This window comes from Helicoverpa armigera, chromosome 14, assembly GCF_030705265.1.
Source record: "Helicoverpa armigera isolate CAAS_96S chromosome 14, ASM3070526v1, whole genome shotgun sequence".
Lineage (NCBI taxonomy): Eukaryota > Metazoa > Arthropoda > Insecta > Lepidoptera > Noctuidae > Helicoverpa > Helicoverpa armigera.
In genome coordinates, this window is record NC_087133.1 from 5711309 (window position 1) to 5730659 (window position 19351).

Consider the following 19351-nt stretch of genomic DNA (forward strand, 5'->3'; position numbering starts at 1 on the left):
CGATCCCCAAAGGATCATTAGCTTAATGTTTAAATAGGTTAGGATCCAGTTTAATCTGGTTAATCCCAACTTCACTGATATCAAACTTCATCCGGGCCTAACCTGTAAAATGTTCAAAATACAATTATGAAATGTCAACGTATTTTTGTAGGTCTTTTGTTTAATTTATTCGAACGAAACTGCTAAACTTTGAAATTGTTTTTAATGGTGTTTCGAACTTGAAGATTTCGTTTGATTATTCGAGTATTTTAAATTAATTTCGTTTTGTTTAGAGCGCATTTCCGTACATATTCACCGTTACTGTTGTGCCTTGTACTATGTCTAATTTAGGATAAGTTTCTAATTTTAAAGTAGGACTGGACTTTCAGTGACATAATTACAAGGTTCTATATCGATTTGTTTTTTAATACGCAAAAAAAGCAGATATTAATATAACTTAATATGACATAGCTACCGACCGAAACATGCGCAAGAATTCTAATATGCTACAGTCTCCTGTGCAATGATAACTATCTTTCCATAAAAAGGAATACGAAATACTTGCAGAAAGCATTATTGTACTTTTAATATAAAGCTTATTACAGATTCCGACAGAAAAATAAATCTTATTGCAAAAAAACCCTCTTACAATAAATTCTGTAAGGGATTTATTTACGCTAAGCTTATATAGATAGGTACATTATCTTGTGTTGACGAGAGTTCAACTCCCAAATAGGATACATGGACCTTTTAACTATTTCGTTGGTCTAGCTGTCGCAAGCGCGGCTGCTCTGCACGAGGTCTCGGTTTCGATGTCCGGGTTGGCCCGAAATTGCTTTGTGGGTTTTAGAAACTCACAAAGCAGCCTGGAGCCTATAAGTTGGTGATTGATATATACCTACCCGTGCATCGCTCAGCACGTTATGTCTGATCTCTCTCCGGTCGTGTCGGATTACCGTCTCACCGGGCTATGGGTGTGCAGGTATAGTAAGTCCACCTGTGTCTGATGCTCGTGCACTACGATAGGTATATCCTGCGCAGTTGGTTGATGTTCTTATACGAGACCAGCCGCCATCGGTTAGCAGGACATCATAAAGCTTATTACAAATTCCGACATACAAATAAATTTCATTGCAAAAAAACCTTCTCATAATATATTCTGGGCTTTAGTATAGCTAAGCCTGTATAGATATATTATCTTGCGTTGACGTGAGCTCAGCCACCAAATAGGATACTTCGACCTCCGTAGATATTGACGACGATATAAAATCTTCCGTTTATTTCTCACACAAAATATTTTATACGGTTCTTGCAAAGACTGTTACATGGAGGGTGACGAGATAGCATCACGAAGTGGCAACAGGGGACCTGAAAATAATGATAGTATGAAGGAGTAAATCTACTAAATGAATTGTTCAGTCATTATGAATGAACTTATGAAATTAATATTTCTCGTTTTACAAAAATTATTGATGTATTTTGTTGTTGTTCGTGTTGTGAATCATTCATTTAAAATACCGGTCCGTATGTTGCTGTTTGTCACCTAAACAAAAACGCGGTCTATGCGTGCTTTTAAACTATTAAGCAATGCCATATACTTAATGTAGTGTTGTTATTTTAGCTAAGTGTAGAAAATGATATACACTAGGTTTGTTCTAATTTGATGGCCTTTTAACTGTTACTGCTTAATGCGGTGTGAAAAATAAATACCTAATGACCAGGGCAGATGGAGTAAGCCTAACAATCATTTAGGCATCTGAAATTAAAGTGATGGGTATCTTAAACACATAATACGTAACATAATCAATAAGATATCAAAAATATATATTTATGAATGATAGTCTGTTCCAATAATGCTGATTTTAATAAATTAAAGTTATCGATAAGCTTGCCCTCGTAATGAAACAAATAAACAACGCATTTGCATTAAAATTTAACGTGATTACACGATTTGTACACGTTATTTTAATAATCATTTAGTATTAACGTTGAAAACCCCGGCATTCTGACAAATGATTAATCTATTTTAATTATTTCAATCCGGACAGTTACTATATGTACCTGGGTTCTCATTATATCGTGCACATCTATTTATGTAGCGATTGTTTCGAACTGAGTATTCATCATAATTAATATTTTAAATTGCACACGAATAATATAATCCTTTTGTTAGTGAATATATATTAGCAAAGTATGTAAATACAGTTTGATGATAATTTATTGAGCAAATAAAGATACGTAATTTTAGCTGTTTTAGCAAGAACTAAATCAAAACTAGAACTTAAGAATGTGGCACTCAAATATAAATCATCATCTCAGCCATAGGACGTCCACTGCTGACTATAGGCAAATATAAATAAATCTTAAAATTGCTCTAATATTAGCACTTACTTACGTACTCTGTTGGTAATCACGAATAATCTCAATCGCTTGAAATTGGACCTCCATCTTTAATATGAGATTACATATTTTCAATTTCTTGAATAAATAATAATAAGATTTTCAGTTCCGATTATTTTATTATAATAAAGTATTTTTTACAGAATTACCCTTGGAAACTGCATGGGCCTTGGTGAGAGGCCGTTCAGCCCGCCATGGTGGGGCCAGCTGGCCTGGTTCATGGTCTTCGCCATCATGTTACTGCTAGCTGTATTAGGCAATACATTGGTCATATGGATTGTTTTAGGTAAGTAATTTATTGCAAAAGATTTTTTAAGAGAGTGTCTATGGAGTTTCTTGTCGGGTCTTCTTCATGAGACCCACTCTTTGGAACTGTGCAACTAGCTTGACGTTTTGAAAGAGCTTTAATAGACTTATTTTAACTAAAAACTCTAACTTGACATCATCATCAATATGTTTTCGAATAGCGTATGGTTCCTATGACGACCTCGATGGCGCAATGGTCACCATGCCGGACTGCCGAACCTGAGGTCCCGGGTTCGATTCCCGGTTCGGTCGACATGTGTGTGATGAGCATGTTTGTTGGCCGTGGTCTGGGTGTTACAATATGTATTTATCAATATGTATATATGTAGCTATATGTAGTTTATCAGTTGTGTTAGCACCCATAACACAAGTTAACTAATAACTTACCATGGGGCTAACCGACCGTGTGTGAAAATGTGTCCAGACATTATTTATTATTTATTTATTTATTTATGTTACGATAACCCTCGTCCCTAGGTATTAGTAGGAACAGTAAGGTACATTGAAAATAAAAAGAAACCGTAAGAATATAATTAATATTCATACATATTTTAATTGTAACTGCATTTACCTAACAGTGTTTAAAATACAGAGTTCCTGACATAATATAATAAAGCACTTAATTATTTCGTCTGAAATCTATCCGATGAATTGCAGTACCAAATTATCCTCTATCTTTTCATCAATTACTATATGGTACAGGAATAAACCTGAATACTCAATTGTTCGTGTTTTTGTACTATTCGACCTACGCAAATCCAATTTCAAGTGGGTGGACAATAAAGGAAATTGATGACCTTCTGCAATATTGTTGTAAATTGCTATATTTAAAAGCGTTATGAAAATATTTTTATAATTGCATCATAAATCACTGAATGCGAGGTTGATCTTTTGTACGTTTTCATTTATGATATGTTTTTAATCCCACCAACATGTAGGTACCTGTGTATTTTATCTACTTAGTTGTAATCTTGCAGATAATAAGGGTAGGAATGATAATTTGTAAATGAAGCTTTAATCTCAAATTAAACTAAGTAATCGATATAAAAACAAATCATCTCCCCAGATTTTTTTCAGCAAAGGAGATTATATTTTTAGCGAACATAATTGCCTCCTTAAAAGATAGTTCATAATCTCCACTTATTAATATTTCATCTTCATTATTCTACTAAACCAAGAAAAGCCTCTCAAAACGGCTCGGCTTTTAATATTAGTGACAAAGTAACTTTAATGACTCTTGTAAGAAGCGCTGGAGCAACCGAGCAGCAAAATTTTACGTTCCCCATACTTCGTGTTAATTAATAACATTGACAGTGCACTGGTTTTAAATAATAAAGGATCACTATCCTGTCCTACTAAATAGTATTTTGGAAAATTGTGGATTCACACAATACTAAACTTGATGAAAAGATTTACGCTGTCTCTATGTGGGAGTGAGTTTTTGATGTTCAATGTTAGAATTGATCGCCGGAACTGCTAAACCTGTTCCGAAAAGTCCTTCACTTGGAATGCATGTAGGATTCATCGTTTTAGATAGCAAGAAATCCATACTAAAATAGTGACCTTTGTATACTGGAAAATAACATTGCGAGTTATAGAGATTCCTTTAGTTATCTCTTTTATTTCCTCCCAGATGCAATGAACGTAAATAATATACACCAGTAATCAGTATTTCTATATTCTCAGATATAACAAGCAACGATCTCTCCTATTGTTAAAGCAATAACAATACTGTGCAATTTCTTCCATTGTATAATGCATATCGTTAAAATTACATTAAGGTACTTACATTATTTCCCATTCGTCAAAAAGAAAATTCAATTTGCGAGAGATACGGGGTTTATTTAGAATCTCTTTTTTCAATTGACGATTTGGTTGTAAGGCCCTACGTAAACAAGGACACTTCAATTTTAAATACCCAACGATCTTAGTTGCCGACTTCCTCAATATAAAACAAATTATGGGCGACGTGTACGAAACTCTATTGTATTTGTACCGCAGTCGCATATGGAAAATTTTCGTGTATCGAGGATTTGTGTATCCTCGTGTGTGAAGGGCCTAAATGTTTACTACAAATCCTTTCCTTGTATTTCTCTGAGTATAAAAAGGTTTTACCGAGAATAAATTGTGAATTCTTCTTCAAGAGCTGTTAGCTGAAATATGAATTTATTTAATGAAATCGTTTTTGTCATTGTATGGTAATTATTATTTCTACGTCTGATGGATGAAATTCAGTTTTTGTCTTAATATTAAAAGAAATTTCACAGAAACTATCTTTATTATATTTTCCTGCTTACAGTTCTGAGGAAAAGTAAATCAAACAACTTATCAGTTCTTTATTCCTACTAAGTAGACTACGTTACCGTACTTACAGTTAGTTTTATGTTCACAAAACGTGTTTTTATATTTTTTTCACCTGACAGATTTTTAATTATTTCCTCCTAACTACAGGATAGGGTAAAAATTTTAATATTCAATACTCCGCCATCACAGTAACTGAACAAATAAAATCTCGAAAATCCGTATTTCGAGGGAGACAATTGAACGTCGACAACATAAAATGCAGGAAACTCGTTTGTGTTACGTGACTGCCTTAGCTATGTGGGTTTTGCTTCTCCCGGGATATCATAAAGCTATCATGGTGACCCTCCAGCTTAGGTTTTTGTGGCTGAACGTGTTCCACATTTATTTCCCATGAGATAACCATGGGAAACGAAATATGAAGGCAAAATTACACTGAAATAATGACATACCCAAATGTAATATCCAAGAAACAAAAGGAAACGTTCCATATTGTTAAAATATGATTCTAATTTATAAAGCTATACTCCATTAGGTTTATTTAACTTCATATTTACGCTTCGATACCACCTTCAATGGGATAAAGTCGTAAGCGGCACACCCCTGTTCAGTGATGCGTAGTTCATCGTGTCTGAACCGGGATGACTTTTACATCTACGTGATTTTACCTCACGCGTATAGCAAACACTACGTCACACGGTGTACGAGAGCTGAAAGTCAGTAAATAGGTTCAGTCTGCATACAAAATACGACCTGCATGGTATGTGGTATATACCTATACGTATCGTTAGACACATAGACGCGTAGCTACCTTTTCACATTTTCCGAGCCGGAAAAACGAGCAAACAATTGACAATAGCCGATAAAAAATGACGTTTAAATTCTTGCCACGCCACCTCCGTACGAAAGCAGCCGTGTCGCATGGAAAAACGGAGCGGAAAATCCGCCAGTGTGCAAATTTTGTGACATATTAGTATAGGTGACACGCCTTATAGACCAAAGGCAACTTAGATTAGAACACACCAAGATATAATTAATGCCTAAAGCCCTAAAATTAATTAAATACATGTCAATACGAATCAATTTGAAACTGTATCTATGACAAGCAGACAATATGTATTGACGTACCAAGAACAGAGACCAATTCATGTCCATTGATTTGAGCTAGTTCTGGGAACGGTAGTGAATAATACATGGGCGCCCACCAAATGGTTCAGGCTCGTGTAATTAATTATAGTTGTGTATGATTAAATATGGAATCCATCTACTATTTAATAAAGTGCACGGAAATAAAAATAGAACCTGAATAACTGCACTATATTTTTGAGAGCCAATTTTTTATGGCAACTAAATATAAAAAACACAACAATTATTGTAGTATTTTCTATGAACAAACTTTTATAGGCTGTTTTACATCACATCTTATCAATTCACATTGATGAATTGTTGAAAGCTTGAAAATCATCTGGAAAAATTATAGTGTTAACGGACTATATGTGAGAATAAAAATACTATCCTCTCAACTCTTATAAAAGTCCTCACGTTGCATAGAATGTGAAAACACAGCATGTGAAAGAACAGCATCTATCAAATAGGAAAAGGCGCGTGAGAAATGCGTTTTGTGTCACTGTATTTGACTTTTCGCCTATGTATTGCATCTGTAACCCTGTAACAATGTTAGTAGGGCTTAAAATGGAGCGCACATTCTGTCACGCGTGCATAGGTCACTTGAATGTCACTTTATTAGAAACGACTGTCAATGGGTACCTATCCATTTTACATAATTGTGTTCCATTTTGCTAACATTCCTATTAACTTCAATAATATTTACTTTAGAATTAATGGAAATACCTACTAAATTAAAATGAATATTTTATACATATAGCTTGCTATGTTAGTGACAGTATGCCGCCGTAATTGTCAATGTGGCATGAAGAAGTCATTATGTGCATAGTACCGTAATAAGTATCGAATCGTTTATTTCCAGTACCGATAGAACAAGCTACTACTGCATTGAACTCTAACATTTGCTAGGCATGGGCTATGCGTCGAAATTTGATTCCAGATAGGAGTTGATCCGTTGATTCCATTTAAGCAGTGGGTGTTTAACCATTAGGGTTTGTGGGTAAATGGGCTAGCCATTACTGGGGAATACTATTGCGTAATCAAAAATTAACATAATTTATTCTTAGGCTTAATTAACACTTAGTCATTTTCGTTGTCGTTTTGTTATCCAAATAATTTTGTTCTTTTATTAAGCTGTGCGAGACAGACAATTAAAAATCTATTGTTTGTGGTCCCAAAGAGACCTCCAGCCGTTTTACAAATGACTGTTATTTTTGAACGTTGAAAAGCTTTTATTTCGATGCTCAGAAATTTTATGTCGGGTGATATTATTAATTACATATTTCATGAAAAACCCGTGAACGTACTTTATTCAACTTGGGATAACCAAATTTCTTAGCTTTCATCACCCGCATTGAGCAAGCGTGGTGATTTTATTCTTTTTCAGTATAATAGAAGGCCTGTGCCCAGCAGTGCTGCAATATGCTTGTTAAATGCGATGCTTTCTCATCACCACCCAAAGGTAGACTGGTTAAGTCCGCCATTGTACTTTGTAGTGCAAGAAGTATTAAATAAATAAATAATAAGGCTGTTGATGACGATGATGATTATGATGAAATTTAATATTTTTTTTCTTTTGCAGCTCACCGTCGCATGAGGACAGTAACGAACTGTTTTCTCGTGAACCTTGCGGTCGCGGACTTGCTGATGGCAACATTGAACGGGGCTCCAAACTTCATATTTCTGGTGACAGCGGACTGGCCATTTGGAGCCGTGACGTGTACTGCCAGCAACTTCACCGCGAATCTTACTGTGTCTGCTGGCGTGTTTACGTTAGTGGCTATCACTGTTGATAGGTAAGTTGAATTAATTAAATATTTTTTTGTCAACGTTAGGATACCTACATCATTCGTGATCATAAAAATTGAGAATAGTCGACATTTTTTGAAGTGAAGCGGTACAATGTGTTGTTAAAAACATTGATAGTATTTTTTTTGGTACCCGATAAGTTGGGTAAGTGTTCAATTTATGAAGTTAAACTTAAAACGCATTACTCCACGTAATATCTCTTTTAATTAGTATTCAGTTGTAACTGAAATTGAAACCATATTTACTAGGTCATTATCACATAAGGATTAATTTCTGCACCAGAAATTGTCAACTCATCTACTATATTTCAGTGTAATCAATTTGCTCATGTTATGAATTTGAGCTAGACTTATTAATAGCAAAACTAGTAGTAATTTCAGTTAGGTGTAATAGGAAGGGATATTTCTGTCTAACACATGTGTTGGCGAAATTTTAACCAATTTTCGATATGTAGCTGCAATACAGCTTATCTAATTGGTGTAAAGTTAGGTTATTCCCTGATATACATTGTTAACGATAAATCTTTAGTTAGACGCTGGGATTAGATAAAGTAATAATATTTTCGAAACGTTAAATAACAATTTGGTCTGTTAAAGAAACCTTTATTGACTTCGACTTACTTTTCGCTATTTATCTGTTAGTTTATTTCTCGGAAATCGCGTCAAGTTGGCACAATGTGTTTACAAACAATGTCTCCGTTCGTTGTTGTTGTTGTAAGTTCGTGACCTCTGAAGTCACCGTCACGATAAATAATTCAGGTATTATTCAGCACTTCACTTTCAGGAAGCCACGAAAATAGTCCTAAAAATACTTGTGCTACTTTCTTCTTAGTGTTTTTGTTAGAAGACTGTTGAAAAATATCTTAATCTGAGAAATCTATTGTTTCTGAACATTTGATTGTGACATTATTCAGCCGGTAACTTTGACCAAAAACTTTGAGCAAATTCACGATTTTCTTAATAAAACCCACCATCGGATCAAATTGATACTTGATTCTTTCTTAAGTTTATTCTTATAAAAGATTGGCATTTATAACATCAAACATCGTTATTACTTAAAAAATACTTGACATTAATAAGACAGACTCTCATACTTGAAAAGTTTTGTTCTAGAAACATAAAACAAGCTGTGACTGTTATGAGACTGGAACTTTGTTTAGTTTGAAGTTGATTAGACTTTACCTAGGGTTAGGTTTCAAGAAAGTTTATCTGATAGTTTAGATACAGATATTAGGTAGGATCGATGTCATGGTGGTATAACTTGAAATTAGTTTTGGGTTAGTTGACAACGGTGCGCCGTATCAGATTGGCTGATATTCAATAGTTGTATTAGGCTGCAATAGGGAAGATATAATTTTGCTTAAGAGAGAATTCCGAACTAAACATGATTTTATCTACACTATAAACTAAAGTAACTACTCAATTGATATAGATTTGTTAAGATGTAAGTAACAAGCTTTTTGAGGAAATTCCTAACAATTTTGACTTCCCTAATAAGTAATTGAAGTACAAATCTTAAATAAGTTCTAATCTTTTATGTAACTTTAACAGAGAATTTCTGAAAGTGCTTTCAAGCTAGCGTATCTTTCGCTTGGTTTTTCTGTGCCGATTTTCCAACAACAATTGACAGCTATCGGTTCGAAAGATCACGACTAATACTGCGCGACAGACTTTTAGCTGCTCGGAACGTAGCAAAGCTGTACTTATGTATACTTATGCGAGACAAAGTTCGCTAATGTGAAGCGTTCTGAAAAGTTTTTTGCTGTTATTTAGTTTTTCTCCTGTTGAAAGTAGGTTTACCAATTAATTTACACTTTGTTTCTGTACCTACAAAATCATCCATCCGCCGAGCCTTTTTCCTCCTAACTATGTTAGGGTCAGCTTCTAGTCTAACCGGATGTAGCTGAGTACCAGTATTTACCTACAAAATACGTTAGTAAATTACATCTTCAGCTACAAATTGATTAGACGTGATGACTGTTCTTAGTAAAACGACCCGTATTGTTTTATTACGGATACCCAATTCCAGTAATGTCTCATTCAAACACGCCACCTTCAGGATCGTAAACTCGGTCCAGCTATCCCTTATTTTACTTCTAAAACAGCGGGAGACAAATTTCGCTAACAAGACACTTCCTTCGTGTTTTATGTCCTAATAACTTCCTTATTTACACTAACTTTGCTGACTACTTAGTGAAAGAGAAAAGTTGAAGATGCCACGTCGAACTTACTTTTCAGTCAGTGCGAATTTTGTGAATGAACTCCAAAAGTAAATAATAAATCAATAATCTAAGGCCTCTTGCATACTGGCGGTGATATTGTCCTTTTAGAAAGCTAACATTCTTTCGGCATGATTTCCAAAAGCAGAGCGATCAAAAGATAGTTATTGTTTTTTAAACATTTTTTTAAAGTTGAGCTCGGAGATCAGCATATTAACGTGTCCTTTTCATGCGACTATATCGCCTTTATTACTTGAGACTAAAATGCTAAGTACTAAGCAGTGTAGTGTGTCTGATTAATTTGAAACAACACTAACTCTAATTAGGATCTACAGCCTTAACCTATATCAATTTTCACCTTCAAGGGCTTGCGAATATAAATTATACAACCAGTTAATTTGCGAAATTATTCAATTTGGTGACTAGAAACCGTAACGAGGGTTGTAAATTGCTCAACATTCTCGCTTCAATGAACGAGAAGCAATTATTTTAATAACCTGTCAAAAACAGAGGACTTATTGCTTCGATAATAATCGTTTACTTTGTATGGATAAGTGTTATTTTGTGATGAATCTACTGCAGCGGATTAACCCCATTTTGTATGTGCGTTTGCCAAGTTTTCCATAACTCTATTACTTTGAGATAGATCTGTTTATTGCAAGTTGGCACAGAGGTTTAAGAGATAAGAATTGCTGCAGTTTTATGAAACCATATTTCTTCTGACTTTCTTCCGGACTAGTTCAAATAAACCGGCCAAGTGCGAGTCGGACTCGCGCACAGAGGGTTCCGTACAAATGCTGTATAGATAAAAAGTGAGTTTCGCGCCAACCGTTCAGTTTAGAACAATCATAGTTATGGTAATTTCGTGAGAGTCAAAATAGTTAATATTTTTTATTTTATAATACAACTAAAATAGTGACCCCTGGGCAACGCCGCGCCTGACCACCGTAACGGAGTGGCAGGCCGGCGGCTAACGAACGCTGTGCGTCGAAACATCTTCAACAGTCTTGCGTTTCGATATTGTGGGTGGCAATGCCACGTCTTGTGAGGGCCGCCTCCGGGCGCTGTCTCCCCAAAGGCCCTTCTCAGGGCCAACCCAAAGGCCCTTCTCAGGGCCAACCCAAAGGCCCTTCTCGGGGCCAAACCATGGCTCGAGATGCTTCGGCATCAGAGACCAGCCGCGCACCATCCGCGGCTAGTCTCATGCGAGATAGTGACGTCGTGTCCACCGATTTGTCCGACACGGAGTCACAAATGAGTGGCACGAGCGGCGTTGCAACCCGCCAGACCAGGAAGAGGGCCTTCCTCAAGCGGGGCTCCGTAGGCTCTTCAGATGCGGCTGAGAAGCCGGCGAAGCGGGCGGTTTTACAAGCCGACTTGGAGGAACAGCCGGCGCGAAGAAGCCGAGCCAAGGCCAGCCACGGCGCCTCTAGTGTCGTCTACGCGGACCACACAGTGGAGGAAATGGAGCGCATGGCCCTGGAGGATCAGATGGAAATCCTCGAGGTGGCCTCCAAGTCCTCCAACTTGAAGGGGACCTTACAGAAGGCCCTGAAATGCCGGGCAGCGAGCTTGCTCGGCATTGTTAAGGAGCTGGCGCAGCGCACCACCTCCGAGGAAACGCGGCAACTGCAGGCGAAGGTGGATCGCCTGCAGAAAGAGGTGTCTGCGCTGCACGCGCGTATTGCCGAGCCCACGACTCGGCAAGAGGGAACGTTAGAAGGTCCAACACCGCTGCCTCCCTCCTCCTACTTTGAGGATATTATCCGCAAGGTAGTTATGGAGGAGAGGGCCTTCACCAGAGCCTGTCTCGCCGGCATCGAAGATCGGCTCCTGCCGGAGCCGCGGCTACGCCCTCCACTCGCGGCGGATAAGGCGCCCGGACGGATGCCCATCACACCGGGGCCCTCAACGGCACCAGCCCAGGCGGAGCTCCAGGTGCTAAAGACCACCAAGGGCAAGAAGACGTCACCGGCCCCGACTACTCAGACGTTCCCTCCCGAACCGGTGACGGAAGACGTACTGCTGCCCTCCACCACACCTTCCAACCAGCCTTGGATAAAGGTGGTAAAAAGGAAGCAGAGAGGGAAAATGTCGGCCCCTGAGCCCCCTGCAGCCAAGCCTGCAGCTCTAGCGGACAAGAGGAGGAAGCTCGCTCCTCCTCCAAGAACTGCAGCCGTCGTGGTCACATTAACCCCAGAGGCAGCGGAAAGAGGGGAGACATATGAGTCCGTGCTGCGGCGGGCTCGTACAAATGTCGACCCTACAGAACTTGGGGCTGGCAGAGTCACATGCCGAAAGACCCAAACAGGGGCCCGAATCTTTGAGTTCTCGGGGGCCCAACGCGGCACCAAGGCGGACCTCTTCGTGACGAAGCTCCGAGAGGCTATCTCGGACACGGCCAAGGTCGTGAGAGCAGTCAAGTGTGTGACACTTGAGGTGACCGACCTCGACGACTCAGTCACGCAAGAGGAGGTGGTGGCAGCGGTTGCGGCGGCGGGGGGTTGCACCGTCGCATCTATCAAAGGCCGAGCCATTAGACCTGGGCGCAGGGGCATGGGCACTACGAGATTAGAGTGCCCGGTCGTAGTTGCCAAAGCGGTCCTGGCTAAGGGTCGCCTTCCGGTCGGACTTAGCTCGGGTGGGGTCCGAGTGCTCGAGGATGCGCCGATGCGCTGTTTCAAGTGCCTCGGCATCGGGCACACCCGGCCTCTCTGCCCGTCCACTGCCAATCGTGGGGAACTATGCTTCCGCTGCGGGAAAGAGGGGCACAGGGTGGCCACCTGCGAGGCTGCCACCACGCATTGCGCGGTATGCGCTGCCAGTGGTCGTCCAGCCAACCACGTGATGGCGGGCAGGGAATGCCGACCGCCACTAAAGAAGGGCAAACCGCAGGCGCCGGCGCGGCCTGCCGCTGTCGCTGCTACTGTAACTCCAGTTTCAGTGCCGGCCACCGAGGGTAGCGCTATGAACACCGACTGATGGCTGGACAAAGACGACGTGTTCTTCAAGCGAACATCAACCACTGCAGAGCAGCCCAGAGCCTGCTGGTCCAAACCTTTGCGGAGTGGTTGGTGGACGTGGCGGTTATCGCCGAGCCGTACTCTGTCCCTGGCAGCTGGCTGGGAGACGACAACGGCTCGGTTGCATTGATGGCGCGATCTTCCACGGACTCTCCTCCCCTCTCGCTCTTAGAGAGGGGACCGGGATACGTGGCCGCTGCGTGGGGTGACATTGCCCTTATAGGGGTGTATTTCTCACCAAACCGCCCTCTCACGGACTTCGAGAACTTTCTAGAGGTCCTCGCCAGGGTGGCAGGCGGAATGGTACAGCACCGGGTGTTGGTCTTGGGCGACTTTAACGCCAAGTCGGTAATATGGGGTAACCCGACCACCAATGCCCGAGGACGAGAGGTTGAAACCTGGTCCGTGTCATCCGGTCTGTCCCTCCTGAATAGAGGAACAGTACACACCTGCGTGCGGCGGCAGGGGGGCTCCATCGTGGACCTCGCCTTTGCATCCCCTTCTTTGGCGGCCTGTGTAGTGGACTGGCGGGTGGAGCTGGTGGAGACGCTGTCCGACCACCGATACGTGCGGTTTGATGTTTCCACCCCAGACTCCCAGGGGACCCAGGAGGGTCGGTCGCACTTCCCACGGTGGGCGCTCTCCCGCCTAGATCGGGAGGCCGCCGTAGAGGCGGCGTTCGTCCAGGACTGGCTGTCCCCTTCTGTCGGAGTCCGTGATGTGGACGCCACAGCGGTCCAGTTAAGGGTATCCCTGACCGAGGTGTGCAACTCTAGCATGCCTCGGTCTCATCGTCCGGAACCTAGACGTGCCGTTTATTGGTGGTCAGAGGAATTGGGGGATCTACGGGCCGCCTGTGTGGCAGCCAGGCGGGCCTACACGAGAAGCCGGCGGCGGCGCCTTCGCGACCTTGACAACGAAGACCGCCTCTATGCAGCCTACATAGAGGCTAAGTCGACACTGACGGCGCGAATGGGCACAGCCCAGGATCGCGCGAGGGCGGAAATGTTTGAAGGTTTGGACATTGACCCCTTTGGGAGGCCGTACAAGGCCGCATGCAACAAACTGCGCCCGTACGGTCCCCCCGTTGCCGAAACCCTCGAGCCGTCTTTGCTGGATGGGGTGGTCCAGTCCCTGTTTCCGGGCAGGGACAACTTCACCCCACCAGTGATGAGCGCCCCGCGGGGTGCGGCTCTGTCGTCGGCCGAGGAGGTCCCGCTGGTTACGGAGAACGAGATAGAAAGGGCAGCTTTCTGCCTCAGGGGGAAAAAGACGGCCCCAGGTCCGGACGGCGTCCCCGCAAAGGTGATGGCCATCGCCACCTCCCAGATGGGAGAAAGGCTTCGGGACCTCTTCAGTGCGTGCCTCACGTCTGAGAGGTTCCCGAAGCCATGGAAGGAGGGCCAATTGTGCCTTCTTCGTAAGGAAGGGCGGCCGGCGGACTCCCCATCGGCATACCGACCCATCGTTTTACTGGATGAAGTCGGTAAAATGTTCGAGAGGGTCCTCGCCGCCCGAATCAACAGGCACCTGAGTACAATCGGCCCAGATCTAGCGGACGCCCAGTTCGGTTTTCGAGCTGAGCGTTCGACAGTTGATGCACTATCTCGACTCAAGGATCAGGTGAAGGAGGCGATGGATGCGGGGGATGGACTGTTGGCTGTGTCATTCGACATAGCCAACGCCTTCAACTCTATTCCCCACTCTACCATACTGGAGGCCCTCCGCTTCCATGGGGTGCCTCCGTATTTGCGGGGACTTTTGGCGGACTACCTGAGGGACCGCACTGTCCTCCTTGTGGACAAGACGGGACAGCTCCGACGTTACGGCGTCGAGTCCGGTGTCCCACAGGGCTCTGTTCTGGGGCCACTCCTGTGGAACATCGGATTCGACTGGCTCTTGCGGGAAAACCTCCCCCGTGGCACGTCTGTCATCTGCTATGCAGACGACACCCTTCTGACTGCCCGGGGGAGAAATTTTGCAGAGGCGGCCAGCTTGGCCTCGGCGGGCGGTTCACTAGTGGTGGACAGAATCTCCCGCTTAGGGCTGACGGTGGCGCTGCAAAAGACCGAAGCCGTGTTTTTCCACGGGCCTCGGCAACACCAACCGCCCGACGCTCATATCCATGTGGAGGGAGTCCGCATTGGGGTGCAGCCCCAGATGAAATATCTGGGCATAGTCCTCGACAGCAGGTGGCACTTCAGCGCCCACTTCAGCGGGTTGTCGACGCGCTTAATGAAGACCGCGGGCGCCCTCTCATGGCTCCTCCCGAACATCGGGAGGCCCGGCGACCAATGCCGTCGTCTATACGCCGGCATACTCAAGAGTATGGCCTTGTACGGGGCCCCAATCTGGGCAGACTCACTGTGCAGACGGAGAAACGCCGCTGCCATCCGAAGGCCACAGAGGGTCATTGCGCAGCGGGTGGCGAGGGCGTACCGTACAGTGAGCTTTGCGGCGGCGTGCGTTCTGGCGGGAACCCCTCCTTGGGAGCTCGAGGCTTGGGTGCTCGCCAGAGTGTACGACTGGAAGGCGGCACAGAGGGCTCTAGACCGGCACCCGGACCCAATAGAACGGGAAGAAGTTCGGGAGGAAGCGAGGGAGGTAATAACTGGGCACTGGGCCGAGGACCTTGCCTCGGCAACGTTCGGTCGCCGGACGTTGGATGCCATCGGGCCTGTCCTGAACGGATGGCTCGATCGGCGGCACGGGTGCCTCTCGATGCGTCTGGTGCAGGTGCTGTCCGGGCATGGCTGCTTCGGATCGTACCTGCACCGGATTGGGAGGGAGGAGACTCCACAGTGCCACCACTGTGAAGCCGAGGTGGATACGGCAGAGCACACACTCGAGGTGTGCCCATCGTGGACTGAACCCCGCCGCACCCTGGTGGCAGTAGTCGGGGACGACCTCTCGCTCCCCAGCGTTATTGCTGCCATGCTGCGAAGTGAGGAGGCATGGGAAGCGGTGGCCTCCTTCTGTGAAGACGTCATGTCACAGAAGGAGTCGGCGGAGCGCGTGCGGGAGAGCGACCCTCTCGCGGCGCCGCACCGCAGACGAAGAAGGGGTGGAAGACGGCGAACACAACGTCCGTCCCCATCCGCCCCGGGGGGTGATCAGCGGGCGACAGGCACGGGGGTGCCACCGCCTGCACCACAAGGACCGCCCCTTGTGCTCCGGCCATCATAGGGACCCCTCCCACTGGGGAGGCATGAGGGGCCTGCCGTGGCGGGCAATCGCCGGTGGGGACTGGATGCCATAGATTCCCAGACCCCCTCCACTCAGGCGAGGTCGGAGTGCCGCTGGGCCTTTTTAGTGGGTATACCGGGAACGTCTTTACCGGGGAGTCCCACATACCCCTCTCCCGTCCCCCGACGGGAAGGGGATGCGTAATAGCATTTTTAGCCCAGCGACAACAAAAAAAAAAAAAGGCTAGTACCTTGTAAAAGTTATTTTATTGAAGTTATTTATATACAACATTTTATAGTCATCATTCAGAAATCTGATTGAAAATAACTAATTATGTCTTAAAGGTCATGGGGCATATCTGACCCGCTTTGTAAAAAGTGGCGGACATGAATCAAAGTAGTTTTAAATCGTGGAGAATGGTATGACGTTTCTTTGAATATAAATATTTTATTAAAATTCCATGGAGACGAATGTCCAGGATCGTCTGAAAAATATAAAAGACAAGCAGTTTCAGAGGATTGTACAGGTTGCAATGCTAGTTTTTATTGTTAAAGACTTTTCATAAAGAAGGAAGATGCCAATTCGGATGACCAGGATCTGATGAGGATCTGGAAACCCTGAGAAATCGAGGGCAACTCTTGAATATTGTAGGCACGCATCGAACCAGACATGTGAGTGTATTTTTGAGGGTACTGGTAAACAGTGAAGGTTTGGAGCTGATTTGATTATGGAGACTACAGAGAGTCAAGGGAACTCCCGAACGGTATGTTGCAACTACCACGTGTTTGGGCTTATTTTATTCGTATTGGCGAAGACTTTCCACAAAGATAGGTTTGACTGCCATTGTGGGATCGACAGCTAAGATCAGATATAGTTATGGGAACTCCTTTACAATTTATAACGTAACCTTGTGTTGGAGCTTATTTTATTTTAGGTGATGAGAATTCACTACTAACTTGGGTTAAAGCAGCCATTGCAGGAATGGGATCTTTTATTTTTGAGGGATTAATCACCTAAAGAGCCCCAGTTTCAGGTTTTTTTCGAAACCGCCTGACGACTTGTAGCTGTCGAATTGTAACAGCGACTTCTAGAGAGTAGGATTCGGGGCTGCTGGCTTTACGTTTCTAGAGCCTTGACAAAAGTGTAATTCTGTCCCTTTCTTTGTTTTATAAAGTCGGCATTATTTTATTTTGTAGCATTTTACAAACAAATCCGACTTCAAACATATAAAAAAGCAACAAGAAAACAAAAGCAAGAAAGAAATTAAAAAGATGTTAGGTGCATCGGTCTAGAAGTCGGTGTCTAGAGGATGCATCTATATTTATTTAACCACCGAGATCTAGACCGATGCATATAAACAGTTTTCTTGTTGTTTTAGAAGTTGTTTTTTTTTTGTAAAAAGTTTTTATTTTTAACTTTTGTGAAAAGTTCTCGTCAATACGAATAATATAAGCCCAAACACGACGTAACTAAAACATACCGAGTTCTCTCGACTTTCTCACGTCTCCATCATCAGATAAGCTCTAAACCTTCACTGTTTGATAGTATCACCAGACATACATCTGAGAATCAAGTTTTAATCCTATGCATGCCTACAATTTCTGATAGTTGCCCTCAATTTCTCAGGATTTCCATCATCAGATCCTGACCTGATGACAATGGAAATAAACGGCGAGTATACTCTTTCACTACAAAGAAATGATTTCTCAAATCCGTCAAACTTGGTCGTTTAAATTCCCCATTGAAATGAGGAAAATATTTGATGTTTACACCTGATTTTCTCTAGATTCTCATGGTTCACATTGATGCGACTAATGCCATAGTAAATCAGAGTCTTTATCATTATACTGTGCTATATTTCGTTCGTATCCGCCGTGGGTATGGTTTCCATACTAAGGTGCCCAATAACCTTTGAAAGATTTAAAATTTTTCACAGTTTAGAGGCAATTATATTTAAGAAGTGTTTGATATGAACTTCACTTTTTATTCAAAACTTTAATATCTCGCGTTCATGTGAAAAAGGGTAGGTAGTAAGTTTATAATTATAAAAAAAATATTTAATGTAATGTAAGCAAAAATAATATTTTAATATTTTATGTAACTTAAAATTTATCATTTTCGCAATTTTTCCTTTATCTGTACTATATAACGTTGCTTCGTGCCGAATTTCAAGATTCTGAGTTCACGGGAAGTACCTTGTAGGTTTTGATTCCCTAGCGTGTGACGGAAATTCGTCTAAGGTGTCGGTAAAACTGCTGTATCTTTTGATCGCGTTAACTTAGAAGTTTGATTTTTTCATTGCTTAAAGGGACAATAGACCTAGGTATTTAGTATAAATTTCAATTTGGTACCTTTATTCGTTCGTGAGAAATAAGGTAGTAAGTTTCATTTTATTAAAATATTTTTATTATATTATATAACAAAAAAAATGAGATTTTCGCAATTTTTCCTATATTTGCATTATATAACAATGCTTCATGCCAAATTTCAAGATTCTGAGTCTACGGGAAGTACCCTGTAGGTTTTGATTCCTTTGCGAGTGTCGAGAATTTGTTGAAAATATCGACATAATCGGTTATATCTTTTGATTGGCTTGGCTTAGAAGCTTGATATTTTCACAGCTTAAAGGGACAATAGACCCGAGTATTTCATGTGAATTTCAGCTTGATACGTCCACGCGTTCTTAAGATCACGATCACGATCAGGACAACAAAGTGATCCTATAAGGGTTCCGTTTTTTCCTTTCGAGGTACGGAACCCTAAAAACAAAAATCTTACGCATGCATAAATCTCATTTCATTATATTATTATCATATAAGTGACGAATATAATTTCAGAAACAAATTGGGTGTACTTGCCCCTGCTTGTTAGTAGAACCATACATATAACTATTAAATATCACTTTCAATAAAATGCTCACACCATCTTTTGTGTTCTCTTTTTATCCGTGCGTATGAAACCTAAACACGCGTTAGATATTCATATTGATGTTTTCCAAGTCAAG

General features: G+C 42.5%; 1 protein-coding gene across 1 annotated transcript in view; it reads left to right on the forward strand.

Moving 5' to 3' along the window:
* LOC110380807 (tachykinin-like peptides receptor 86C) overlaps positions 1-19351 on the forward strand; it is a 66053-nt gene that overhangs the window by 8851 nt on the left and 37851 nt on the right. The window contains exons 2-3 of the mRNA XM_064037821.1: positions 2523-2665; positions 7694-7907. Of these exons, the coding sequence (XP_063893891.1) occupies positions 2523-2665; positions 7694-7907 (357 nt within the window). The remainder of the gene's footprint in view (positions 1-2522; positions 2666-7693; positions 7908-19351) is intronic.